Source organism: Hordeum vulgare, chromosome 6H (assembly GCF_904849725.1).
Source record: "Hordeum vulgare subsp. vulgare chromosome 6H, MorexV3_pseudomolecules_assembly, whole genome shotgun sequence".
NCBI classification, from domain to species: domain Eukaryota; kingdom Viridiplantae; phylum Streptophyta; class Magnoliopsida; order Poales; family Poaceae; genus Hordeum; species Hordeum vulgare.
In genome coordinates, this window is record NC_058523.1 from 478824538 (window position 1) to 478838438 (window position 13901).

The window sequence follows — 13901 nt, forward strand, 5'->3', positions numbered from 1 at the left end:
ACGAACAGAGCGAGGGAGAGGAACAGAGCGAGGGGAGGGGAACAGAACAAAGCGACGGGAGGGGAACAGAGATCCCGACCACATCCGCAATCCCTTGTTTGGGAACGAGCTGAAGGGCGCTAACCATCGGGATTGGAGAGGTGGGGGTGTCGATTTCACGGATTGGAAGGTGGGGGTTAGAATCCGACGGACCGTATGAAGACAGGGTTGTTTTCAGACTTTACTCTTAGGGGAGATTAGGGGAGGTAGGTGTGTATGTACGTGTATTATGCATTAGCGTTTGTATCCCAAAAAAAAAATAGCGTGAATTATTTTTGTCTGATTTCAATTGTGTTACCCATTTTTCTGTAGTTGGTTCAGCCGTGTTATCTATTCACAAAAAAGGAAAAAAAAAAAGGTTCAGTCGTGTTATCTGGTCAGCGCGTCAAGCGGCGACCGCCGCATCCTCCTTGGCCCGGGCCGCACCGTCCGGCGATCGACCGCTTCGTCGACCGCCACGTCGCACCGGTCCCACAGACCAGCTCCACTACGGCCACAGCCCAGAGCCAACACTGCCACACCAGCAACACAGTGGTGCGACCACCGACCAGTGTTGTACCTCCCCTGGCGACGGTGCCCCTCCTCCTCCGCCATTCCCCTCACCTAGCGCCGCTCAGCGACGGCCAGCTCCCGCCGCCTCCCCGCCTCCCCATCCCCTCGGCCTCGCCCGCCGTCCGCTTTCTCCTTCCCGCGATCTGGTATCTGGTATCTGGTAAGCCTCTCTCTCTCTCCACTGTTCACGCCGAGATCTGGCGAGGCGACGCTTAGCGTGGGCGAGCGGAGAGTTCCGCGTGAATGTGGGATCGCGGGGACGGCCTCGGCCTGGGAGACGCGATCGCCGCAGCGGCGGAGTGCTTCTGTTTCTGCCCCCTGGTGCAGATAGCCCGGTGTTTCCGGTGGTTTTAGGAAGTGCCTGCTTCCAGTACTGGGACTGGTGAAAAAATCTGTGCCATGTTTGTGGTTTCGGATTCGTGCGACCTACGTGATTCGGCCCGTCGCGACGTTCTCGACGCCGCCCCTTCTCGGTCTCCGGCCGCATTGCGCCGGTGGATCCTTTAGGTTTTGGACCGGCGTTGGCTGTTGAAACTCCCAAGTCCCAACTGTACATTACCTGTTTCGCTTGCTGTGTGGCAGTCATTTATTACGTAGTACAGTTTTGCTTGGGCCATTAGTTGGTGTCTTGTTGAAGTAAAGTATACTATATTTAACATTTAACTGAATGCCTGCCAATTTAGGGTGGACCTGTTAAGATCGGTAGTACTAGCTGGTATGCCCATGCGTGTCTTCGTTTCACCATATATTTGTTTCTGACCGATTCGAGTGCTCAACCAGCAGGTGCTGTTCGATTAAGCATTGGCGTTGGGAGGTTCAGAAGCACATTTCGTCATCGCCTTAACCATAAGCTAGACTTCTCTACAATCCTATATCCTTCAGCCCTCAACGAAAGGATTCGTCTATTGTAGAATGGATGCTTTGCAGGGCCAAACCTCGTGTGGGTCATTGCTACAAAAACTGCAGGTGCGTGCTCAGACTGCTCGTTACTTTATAATGCCATAACAAAAAACAGATTCTTCCATTTGGCATCTGATTTGATCGTAAGGTGACATTTCTTCTTTGTTTTCTGTTTTTGGATTTTCAGTTAGTATGGGATGAAGTTGGTGAGAGCGATGAGGACCGCGACAAGGTTCTGTTTCAGCTGGATCAGGAATGCTTGGATGTGTACAAGAGGAAAGTTGATCAGGCACTCAAGTCAAGGGACCTTCTTCTCCAAGCACTGGACTACTCAAAGATGGAGCTAGCCAGGCTCGCTTCTGCCCTTGGAGAGAAATCCATAGCAACAAGTGTAAGTGAAAATACATGTCTGCTTTCAATAATCGTAGGCTAATTCAGCCTGACCATAACTCTGAAGAAACGAGGCATGCTTGACCCACTAGAGTTTTCTGCATTCTCAATGTCATGTAGTTTTGTGTGTTCTTTGCTGCCATGCTAGATTACTTTCAGTGCTTATCTTGTTGCTACTTCCCCATAAGTTCAGTTCAGAAGCAGTTGACCTTTCTAGTTACTTATTTGCAGCATGCCAGATGTCAGATGATACTTTCACATGTTTTCATAATGATTACAAAAGGGTGTAAGATTGATAGTTCTTAATGTTTGCAGCCTGAGAAAACAGCACGAACAATCAAGCAACAGCTTGCTGCTTTAGCTCCAACACTTGAACAACTGGGCAAGCAGAAAAAGGAGAGAATAAAGAAATTTGCTGATATAATGTCAAGAATCGAGCAAATAAGGGGTGAGATTGCTGGCAATCTCGAGATAGGCCAGCAGGTACCAATACCACAAATTAATGAGGATGACTTGACAGATGAGAAACTTCGGGATTTCCAGTCTCAGCTCCAAGAGCTTGAGAAAAAGAAGGTATGCATTTCTCTGTTTCATTTGCTTTGTAGTAGTGTTTAGTGCTTATTGATTGTCGTATCTTTGGTTTCATGGAGAAGATAAGATACATTTTTCTTGATGTTACAGAGAGAGAGGCTGAAGAAGGTACTTGAGCATGTGAGTACAGTACAAGATCTCTGTTCTGTATTGAAGATGGAACATTTTAGCATAATAACTGAAGTTCATGACAGTCTAGACGACTCTGTTGGTAAGGACCACAAGAGCATTAGCAATGATACCCTGTCAAAACTTGATAGGACAATAGCTACTCTTAATAAGGACAAAACCCTGAGGCTAAAGAAGGTAAGGCATATGTCCACTTATGTGCTTGCCAACCAACAACTACTCTATTTTTACGTTCAGTTTTGGCAATATGTTCACAATATCATTTCCAGCTTCAAGAGCTTGCCACTCAGCTAAATGATCTATGGGATCTCATGGATACACCAATGGAAGAAAGAAGCTTGTTTGACCATGTTACCTGTAATAGAACAGCGAGTGTTGAGGAAGTCACTGCACCTGGAGCGCTTGCTCTAGACATAATTAATCAAGTAAGATGGATTAATATCATCATTTTATTCCTCTAGTATTCTTGTTTAACCTTTTTCTCCAATATTCAGGCTGAGATTGAGGTTCAAAGATTGGATGGGCTCAAATACAGCAAGATGAAAGAGATAGCTTATAAGAAGCAAACCACGTTAGAAGACATTTATGCCGGTGCTCACATAGTAATAGACACAGCAGCTGCGCATGATAAAATATTTGCGCTGATCGAATCAGGGAACATGGAACCTACAGAATTGATTGCTGATATGGATAATCAGATAGTGAAAGCAAAGGAAGAAGCTCTAAGCAGAAAGGAAATTCTAGATAAAGTTGAGAGATGGATATCTGCATGTGAGGAAGAAAGCTGGCTTGAAGATTATAATCGAGTATGCTAGTTCCTATTCCTAGTAAATCATGTTATCATGCTTGTTGAATTCTGTGTGAACTGGTGTGGCTAAATTCCCTTCCTGTCTGGAACATTGTTTCTTATAGCAAATTCCTTTTGCAGGATGATAACAGATATAATTCAGGCCGAGGGGCACACCTAAATCTCAAGCGTGCCGAAAAGGCTCGTATTCAAGTTAACAAAATACCAGGTGCTTTTAACGATGCATAAGCAAATAATCTTTGCTGTGACGCTGAATAATCGTATGCCGTCTTTTGATGCATTTACTACCGTCCAAGTGTAGAAGAGCTGCTTCGAGGGCAATAGACTAATGCTTTTTTCCTTGAATTATTTTGTTTCCTGTCTGTTTGCTGATGTAAGCATTCTTCTAGGCCTTGTTGAAACTCTAGTGGCCAAGACAACTTCTTGGGAAGAGAATCATGGTCTACCCTTCACATATGATGGCGTTCCTCTTCTAGCTATGTTGGATGAGTATGTGATGCTTAGGCAAGAGAAGGAGGAAGAGAAGAGAAAAATGCGGGTTAGTGTTACTTCCTTTATTGTACTCATGGAATAATTTTAGTGCCAACTGGACACTGAACTAGAACCTGAATGCAATTGTGTCCTTCCAGTTACCCTAGAAAAAAGTTATATACTGTTCTCTCTTTCTGATAAATGCCATGTAAGTTACAATATGTTGCTTGCTTGCATTTTTTAGATATCAATCTGCCACGCTAGCCAATATGTGTAGTTTATGTATGCCTCCTTTTCATATTGAATCTCTCTGTCAGTTGTCAGTTTGCCACAATTCTGAATTAGTTTGTGTTTGGTTGAAGATATGTGATGTTTGCATATAAACCAAAAAGGATGTTCCAGTGATACTTATTCACGCTTTTGATCAAATGTTGCAACTGCAATCAGCTGTCATCGTTCTGTTCCTTTCACATTCCAGGAACAAAAGCGCTACACCGAGCAGTTACTGAACATCGACCGTGAAGGGCCGTTTGGGACACGTGTCAGTCCCTATAGAGTGGCCAGTGCAAAGAAGGTACCTAGCCCAAAGCCCAATGGCAGCGTGACCAACGGGTCCCCTGGTAGAAGGCTCTCGATGAGCACTCAGCAGAACGAGAGCAAGAGTTCCCGGTCTGCTGGTAAGGATGGTAAGAAAGCTGCTGCGGCGGCGGCGCCGAAAACACCAGCTTCCCCGAATGAAGCTGCAACGGCGAAAGAAGACGACGCGTCCATTCAGCACACGGACGCTGATCCAGTCCCTTGTTCACCATGAACTGTTGCGTCCTTCTCGTTGGATTGCCCTGTACTATTTTTGTAGTGATTTCTTGGTAGGTTCGGAACTGGAGTTTGGTTGTCTGATGTCGAATCTTGTAATCGATTAGTGGTGGTATCCTAACGTCTGAGTAGTTGTATTAGATGTCTAGCTTTAATCCATTTCTTGGAAGTAAAAGAGGCTCTTGCAGGTTTGCGTCGTTTTTACTTATCTGGATGTACAATTTTGTGGTTGGTAATTGAGGATTTTTTTTACTGCACAGTGTCTGTTTGTTTAGCATCGATAACCATGGGAACATCCATTCCATCTGTGGAAAGAAGCTGATTACTTTCATTTAAGGTAGGAAAACAGAAATAGAAGCATTTAGAACACTATTTTAGTAATCTAAACGCTCTTACAATAATTATTTACACCAGCAAGCATACTTCAGAATTTGAATACGCAAGCATCTGTCCATTAATAGAATATTTTTTTGTGCATTGACATATACAGTAAAGTAACAATGTATCCCATGACTTTCGAATCACTAATACGCATAAACCTAATTTAAGTCCACATCTCAATCTGTTGTGGTTGCATGTGGTGACGATTAAGTCCACATCTGAATCTGTTAAGGATTGCATGTGGTTATCACCGACATTGTATCCCGGTCACCCAACCCTCTTATTCACCTCCTCGGCTCCTCCTCCCACCGCCATGTTGCTCCGCGCCATCATAGCACTCCCTTGGAGCTTGTACACCCTATCCTCTATTGTCAGCCCTTTCCCTCCTTTTTTAGCAACACACCTTGCAGACTCGACAAAAGCATAATATGGTAAATATTGCAAATCCACTATTAGACAGAGGATGTGATGTCAACTCAAGATTTTTTTTTTTAGAAAAGGAGGAACTTAGTCCCGGCCTCTGCATCAATTGATGCATGCAGCCATCTTTATTAAGATAATATCAAACATAGTCTTAAATCCATCATGTTCCGAAATTGAAAATCAAAACAAAACAAAGATAAAATGACAATATAATTGCCATATTTGGCGTAGCTAAAAGCAGACTACGATGCCTATACACCTAACCTATTATTAGCACGCCATCCAAACCGGCTGAAGATAGCCCGTGCGACCATCTCCCATCGGTTGCACCCAATATTCATAAGCTTCTGGAGTCCGCATGGCTGAGTAATGACCACGTATGGATCCAAGACGTTGCTCTGAAGATAACCTGCAAAAAGTTATTAAAGTTCTTGCCATTAAAAATCATATCGTTCCTGGTATTCCATATAGCTCAAAATAAAGCACAGACCCCAATTCTGATAATTTTCGATATTTTAACGTCTACTCCGTTGAGCCACGTTGTAAATAACGAGGTAATGCATGTGGATGGGGTAACATTAAAAGCTATATGAACAGTACGTCATAGTAGTTTTGCAAGGATGTAGTCTAGAAATAGATGTCTTATTGTTTCATTCTGATCACAATAACAACAGTTAGGTCTTCCTCCCCATCTGCGTTTTATTAAGTTATCTTTGGTTAATACCACCCCTTTGTGTATAAATCACATAAATATTTTAATCCTTAGAGGCACTTTGATATTCCAAATATGTATTGATCTGGGCAGTGGTCCAGTGTTTATCAAATCCGTATACATGGACTTTACTGAGAATACACCATTCGTAGGTAAAGTCCACCGAACACTATCTGTCTGATCAGATAATTGTACCTGCATAAGTCTTCTGACCAGATGCAACCATGCAGTCCAGCGTGCTCCCACTTAAGCTCGCCTGAAGTGCATATTGAGAGGGATCGATTGTAATACCGTGGACACATAGTCCTCTTTACGTTGTACAATATTATAAAGCATAGGATATTGAAGTGCTAAAGGAGTGTCCCCAAGCCAAGTATCTTCCCAAAATCTTGTTGAGGTCCCATCAGCAACCATAAATTTGATCCGCTGAAAAAAAGTCAACTCAAGATTTAGAAAAATAAATATGTTGAACTATACTTTGGTCTTGGTGTTACTGCAGTTGCAGGTTTTTTCCCCACATGTAATTGAATTATTAACATAGTATGTCATAGACTAACTATTATTTCAACACAGTAAAAGTAATTTCTATGACAGTAATAATGCACGTGAATGCAACGTCTTGCCTAATAGTTTTATTTTTACAGCATTGCAGTGAATGAATATTTAGGAACTAAAAGTGAAACAACAAAATTATCCAAACCTGAAATGCCCATAAAGGATATTTTCCTTAAAGTCGATCAGAAACATAACACATACATAAGTTCAAGCTGCCAATCAAGAAGTAAATACAATAATAGATGCATACACCAGTCCAGTGGCTTCTCCACAAGAAAGAACATACAGCATTTTAGATCTCCTTGTTCATGCATACTTGGGTTTAACCCAGGTGCTTAAATTACATACATCTTCAGTTGCTAGTCTCCAGATATATTCGGTGATGTTTTTTGTCGTTTTGAAAATATATAATGTGTTAGTACATTGTCACAAAAGGTAGCGCAAAACTATCCAAAGCTTTCTAGCAAATGGCATGCCAAGTTTTCATAAAACAACAACAAACCCCTACCTATTTGATTCAACGTTGGCAGTTTGGGATGGATATCATCAGGATATGCTTCTTCCAGAATGCTATTTGTACCCTGAATCTGGTGATTTCTCTATTCATATTTCAGAGAATGTGTTCAATAATGAAGTTAAATGTAGTTCAATGAATAAAATGGAACAAAGTAAGACGATGAGAAGCAACAAGAACCAGGGTCATGTCTGCAATATGCTTGAGCTACATATGCGCAACATACAGGGAGCAATGCTCTTTGAGGACTTCATCTTCGGTGGAGTTTTCTCATCAATGCTTAACCCATCCAATGTGAACCCCATCATATGCGCAACATACATCACGCTCGCAGGAAGCATCCTCTCCATGTGAAACCCATCGAATTGAACCTACACCAAGAGTAACAAACGTTTGAGCCCAAGATGGCGGGGGGGGGGGGGGGGGGGGAGTTTGACAAAAAACAAAAGGTTACATACTAAAATTGAGTGAGGTTGAAATAGTTGTAGTTGATTGCCAAAATAAATAGAGGGAATATCATACTACCATGCCAAGAGGTTGCAACCAACCTCAGCATCAATGGGGTATATAACTTTTATCAATGGACTTACAGGAGAGGCATCGTCCCCTAAACTTCTTTAATGTATCACAGAACTGAGCAGTTTTAGCATGCTCCCTCTTACCCCCTATTTTTACATGAGAGGTGAGAGTAGATAACAGATCTGAGCCATCGATCTCATTAATTAGCGGTCTGATTAAATCTTACCTTCTTACCTAATTTGTAAAAAGAAAGGTAAGAGCGAGCATGTTAAAATTTGCCATCACAAAACTATCATTAAATGAAAAATCCAGCAGTCACAGCCACAGTCACACAAAGACTACCATCATAATAGTCAAGTAACGAAAATGAATGGAAGAAACTAAAACAGAGTGTGACTTTTCGTCAATGCTGATAGCGCAAAAACAAATACATTGTTAATCTCGCTCCATATATTACTGTTCCCCATATAAAATCATATGTGTTTTTCTAATACTATCAGCCAACCATGCCTTTGGATTTTATAGCAATGTATAATATATTTATGTAGAACCAAGATGAAGACCTGACGGTCCTGAACTTAATAATTCACCACCTTACATGACTGCCAGATTGATCAAGTAAAGAAATTAGTTATGATGGAGATGTGTGAAAACAATCATACAGAGGTTGTGGAATTCCAAGGGGAGAAATATTAATTGGGACAATCGTCCAAATGATCATGTTGCAAGTCGGTCCAACCGATTAGGTTATGATTATTAATTACTCTTCTTAATCACTCGCATGTGCTGACTGTGTTGTTTAACACTTTGAATGCAACTTGATTATACAAAACTACAAAAACACCATACATGGAAGTGATTTATCTCCTCTCTCATCATCAAGCAGCAGCAGCAGCAGCTTCCTTTCATGCCATTATGGCAGCTTCATTTTGGATCTTGAACCTCACATTCCTTCTGATCTCTTCCTTTGTAGCTCCCACAGCAGCAGAAGTTGGTCGTGTTAACTATCTGCACAAAGGATCTTCACTAGCCGTGGAGCATGCCTCCCATGTCATAGAGTCACCTGACGGCACCTTCTCATTTGGGTTCTACAACCTTTCATCCACTGCCTTCACCCTGTCGATCTGGTTCACCAAGTCAGCCGACAGGACCATCGCCTGGAGCGCGAACCGAGATCGCCCCGTACACGGGGTCGGGTCCAAGGTCAAGCTGAACACTGATGGAAGAAGCATGGTCCTCACAGACTATGATGGTACGGTGGTCTGGCGGACCAACGCGTTGTCCGCAGAGGCCGATCACGCGGAGCTCATGGACTCTGGGAACCTTGTGATGAAGGATCATGGTGGCAACATACTGTGGCAAAGCTTCGACCATCCGACCGACACTCTGCTACCAGGCCAGCCAGTTACGGCCACTGCAAAGCTGGTATCAAAAGATCTCTCCCATCCTTCAAGCTACTATACATTGTGTTTTGACGACCGGTATGTCCTGTCGCTCGCTTATGAGGGGCCGGATATTTCTAACCACTACTGGCCTAACCCTGATCATAGTAGCTGGATGAACTATAGAATCTCCTATAACAGTAGTAGGATAGCTGTGCTTGACAAGCTGGGGCAATTTGTAGCTACTGACAATACCACCTTTCGTGCCTCTGATTGGGGCTTGGAGATCAAGAGGAGGCTAACTCTAGACTACGATGGTAATCTCAGGCTTTACAGCCTCGATGAATTTGATCGGAGGTGGTACGTTTCTTGGGTGGCTTTCTCCCAGCCCTGTGACATACATGGCCTATGTGGTTGGAATGGAATATGTGAGTACTCGCCAATACCACGCTGCTCTTGTCCTCGTGGCTATGCGGTCAGTGATCCAAGAGACTGGAGCAAGGGCTGCAAGCCAGTGTTCAACCTCACCTGCGGCCAGCGTGTGGGCTTCGTGCCCATTCCTGAGACCGACTTTTGGGGCTCCGATCTGAACTACACCATGTCGACAACCATGCATTCTTGCAAGGAGATGTGCTTGGAGAGTTGTGCATGTGTGGCATTTGAGTACAAAACGTTTCCAAATGCCTGCTTCCTCAAGTCTGCTCTCTTCAATGGCAAGACACTTCCAGGATACCCCGGCACGGCATATCTCAAGGTTCCCGAGAGCTTTCTGTCTCAGTCGCAGTCGCACACATCTGATTCTGATCTTCATCATGGTCATGCTTGTGATGCATCAAACAAGCAGACCGTGAGTTATACCAAACACACCAATGATGAAAAGGGTACAATGTGGTACTACTACTATTGGTTCCTCGCTGTATTCTTTCTTGTGGAGGTCTGCTTCATTGGTTCTGGCTGGTGGTTCATGTCAAGACAACACTCAGCACGATCAGAGATCTGGGCAGCAGAGGAAGGCTACAGGGTGGTGACGGATCATTTCCGTAGTTTTACCCATAAGGAATTGCGGAGGGCTACCACGAATTTCACTGAGGAGCTCGGCCATGGGCGACATGGCTCTGTGTACAAGGGGATCTTACATGACAGCCGCGTAGTCGCAGTCAAGAAGCTCAACGACGTGAAGCAAGGTGAAGACGAGTTTGAGGCCGAGGTGAGCGTGATCGGTAAGATCTACCACATGAACCTGGTGAGAGTGATGGGCGTATGCTCAGAGCGCAGTCACCGGCTGCTGGTCTACGAGTATGTAGAGAATGGCTCACTGGCCATGTTCTTGTTTGGTGACAAAGGGCCGCTGCTATGGCACCAGCGGTACAAGGTCGCGGCTGGTGTGGCCAAAGGCCTCGCCTACCTTCACCATGAGTGCATGGATTGGATCATTCACTGCGACGTGAAGCCTGAGAAGATACTTCTAGACATGGATTTCGACCCCAAGATCAGCGACTTCGGGTTTGCAAAGCTGCTGCAGAGAGGCCAGGCTGATCCCGGCAGCATGTCCAAGGTTCGTGGAACCAGAGGTTACATGGCCCCAGAATGGGTGTCCACCGCCCCGTTAACTGAGAAATTGGACGTTTATAGCTTCGGGGTGGTGCTGCTTGAGCTAGTCATGGGGTCTCGAGTATCCGAGCGGGCTACCGATGGCCGCGAGGATGCAGAGGCTGCACTGCGGCAGCTAGAGTGGACAATCAAAGAGAAGATGGGAAGTGACGACCTGACATGGGTTGATGGCTTTGTGGATCCTAGGTTGAATGGTGACTTTGTGCATTCGGAGGTTCTGTTGATGCTGGAGGTGGCTGCACTGTGCTTGGAGAAGGAGAGGAGCCAGAGACCGAGCATGAACCATGTGGTTCAGAAGTTCCTTTCATGTGACTGAATTTGGTGACTCGTATTGCCTTTGTTCTTAGCTTACCTTGCCGAATTTTCCTTTTCTGTTGTGTGGCTGGGTGTGTTTCACTTCATTGTTGTGGAAAGATAATTTCACCTCTCTCTGTGTCCTTGAAACATCTCTTTCGGTTTATTTTCCGAAAAGGAGGATTATCTTGGCCTCTGCAACATCTCTTTGGTGTAGCAACTATTTGTTCGTTGAGTAGCATACGTGATGATGATGCTGTAAATTTTGTTGTGAGGTACTCCTCCATTTTTCATGTTATGTTTGCATTGTTGCCCCCTCCTGTACTCTGGAGTCTGGACCTGTTATGTGTGGTCTGCCAATTATCCTTAAATATCTTGCTTTGCACTGTAAACCTATAGTTCAATTTCTTGCGGATACCTTGTTGAACTTGGGTACTGCCATGGCTATAGCTTGCCTGAGGATACCGTGCACTCTACAACAGCTCAATATACACACAGCAAGTAATTTCCTTACTACTAAAACAAATAATCATACCTTTGAAAATTCTGTAGTAAGAAAACTGGAGGAAAAAAAGTTGTTAAAAGACAAATTGGAAGGTAATAGTGCAGAAAACACAACTAAACCTATATATGGTGCTCACAACAATATGTATATCGTTTTGCTAAAACGCATCTAGATGTGAGATAAGTATTGCACATCTAAGTCCTATGTCATCGATCTTACGTGAAGATTCGTGTGGGTATTTTTTCTTCTTTCTATTTTCCTTTTCATGCTTGATTTAGTCATTCAGATGTGCAATAACTATGTCACATCTAGATGTGTCCTAAACATACCCTATATATATTGTCTTATAATACGTTCGAAACAGGCTTTCGCCCTGCTTTATATATAAAGCAACAACGAACGGTTCACGGCCAAACGATATAAGATGAAGAGAAACTCTCTTATAAAGCGGATCACAAGATACAACAAGAAGCTTAGAGCTAGCCTAACAACTCGCCCAGGACAAACATACGACACCAAAACTCCATGACAACGCCCCTAAAAGCATGACGCGCGATGCGTCGTTGCTGCCAAGTCTGAGAGCATATAAGGGTTTTCACCCAGAGCCTTGACACAAAAACGAGACCCAGAACTACACATTCAAGAACAGACAAGGGTGTCTTATAATACAATACGACATCATATTGGTTAATCGAACCATATCAAACACATATGAGAATATTATTTTTGACACAATATTTGATAATGTCTTGGTAGAACACATTTACTATGTTCATGAGAGATCACAAGCTTAGTGAAAAAATCTTACTTACCATCCATCCATGATATAACTCTTCACCATAGTAGTTTTTGACTTTATGGTTATGCTTGCTCACAGTTGCTTTCCTCTTTCCTTTTGTATATAGTTATTGCACATTTAAATGATTAAATAATACATAAAAGGAAAAAGAAAAAGAAAAAAATATTCACATGAATCTTCATGTAAAATTAATAATATAGGATTTAGATGTGCAATACTTATGTCACATCTAAGTGTGATTTAGCAAAATCGATTATATATCTAACGGTGATGACAGGGGGCCATCATGCTAAAGACATCTTTTTTCTTAAACCTCGACATTCTGATTCTTATCACAGTTTCTGAACCCACACATGATGCAGCATACATTCAAATTCGCATCTAAAAAAATATATCTAGATCCACAAAAATATTATTTGTACTAAGATAAGATCCAAAAGCAACCTTCGTTTATCTAAACTGAAAATGGGGAAACTATTTATGAGCGCAATGTATTGAATCCAAAACATGCAGATCCTGAGCACTCATATTCTAAAACTGAGCTAATGTTTACGGCCGAAGAGGCGAAACCAGATTGATTTAATGCGGCGCTGCACCGACGTCGTCGTGGACCCCGAGCCCGAGGCGGAATCGGAAGGCGTCTCCTTCTTCAAGTCCAATGCCAAACTGGATGCATGGCGGCGCTTGCAGAGGTCGTCCGTGCAGGAGCAGGCCAGCCCCATCCTCTCGAGGTCATGCGCCTGCACGACCTCGTCCGCCACCGCCGACGTGTCGATGACATGTATGTCGCACCGGACGGAGAAGCAGTCGTCCACGAGGTACCCCGACCCCTCCAGCCCCTCCCACGTGATGAAGGGATAGGACCAGTAGGCGCCCTTGCGATCGACGCCCGTGCGATGGAAGCGCGACCGGTCGCTACGGTAGTGCGGCGCCGTGGCCGGCTCCGGCTTGCCGTGATGAGGGACCAGCGTGAACCGGACGGTGGTGTTGATCGGCTGGCCGACGCCCTCGGTGATGAGCTCGAGGGCGAGAGCGACGTACTCGGCTTTTTTCGGGGGTCGTGGGACGTACTCGATGCACCACGAGCGCCCGGCTGCCTCGAACTCGCATGACCGCAGATTCGTGCCATCGGGGAGCTGCTTGCTCTGCGAGTAGCCGGTGATCTTGAGCAGGTGGCAGCCGCCGGTGGTCGCCGTGGTGGAGATGGTGGAGGCGGAGATGCTGTCGCTTTCCTGTGACATGGTGGGCTCTACCAAATATCACCGAAGGAAGAAGATACCGAACGATAGGGGCACGCAGCGGATTTATATACACGTACGTCCACATGTTAACCGTAGATAAACGGTGGTGGAAGATCGCAACAAACATTAAATCACGTCCGGTGCTTAGGCCTCATAACTGTTTTTTTTTCTTTTTAAACCCTAAACCCTAAGTTTAGGGTTTACCGCGGTGAAGGGATAGAACCCTAAGTATTAATTATGTTTAAATGTGCCGTGCATGACGCGGCCTCATA

The 13901-nt window shown here is 44.2% G+C and overlaps 2 protein-coding genes across 2 annotated transcripts; one reads left to right on the plus strand and one right to left on the minus strand.

Moving 5' to 3' along the window:
• The first annotated feature begins 556 nt into the window (after positions 1 to 556).
• On the plus strand, positions 557 to 11398 carry LOC123405631 (putative receptor protein kinase ZmPK1). The gene is made up of 12 exons (XM_045099251.1): positions 557 to 751; positions 1375 to 1557; positions 1679 to 1882; positions 2197 to 2454; positions 2563 to 2778; positions 2871 to 3026; positions 3096 to 3407; positions 3530 to 3617; positions 3799 to 3947; positions 4359 to 4576; positions 4957 to 5017; positions 8644 to 11398. The coding sequence occupies exons 2-12, from the start codon at positions 1504 to 1506 to the stop codon at positions 11104 to 11106; spliced, it is 4179 nt and encodes a 1392-aa protein (XP_044955186.1). The 5' UTR covers positions 557 to 751; positions 1375 to 1503; the 3' UTR covers positions 11107 to 11398.
• Positions 11399 to 12930: 1532 nt separating this feature from the next.
• On the minus strand, positions 12931 to 13629 carry LOC123405632 (BTB/POZ and MATH domain-containing protein 1-like). The gene has a single exon (XM_045099252.1). It carries the CDS (start codon positions 13627 to 13629, stop codon positions 12931 to 12933), a length of 699 nt encoding a protein of 232 aa, XP_044955187.1.
• Positions 13630 to 13901: the final 272 nt, after the last annotated feature.

Coding starts and splice junctions, on each gene's coding strand:
- LOC123405632 (XM_045099252.1), bottom strand. CDS start 13,629: ATGTCACAGGAAAGCGACAGCATCTCCGCCTCCACCATCTCCACCACG.
- LOC123405631 (XM_045099251.1), top strand. CDS start 1,504: ATGGATGCTTTGCAGGGCCAAACCTCGTGTGGGTCATTGCTACAAAAA. Junction 3,408..3,529: donor GGCTTGAAGATTATAATCGA/GTATGCTAGTTC, acceptor TTCCTTTTGCAG/GATGATAACAGATATAATTC. Junction 5,018..8,643: donor TCTGTGGAAAGAAGCTGATT/ACTTTCATTTAA, acceptor ACAAAAACACCA/TACATGGAAGTGATTTATCT.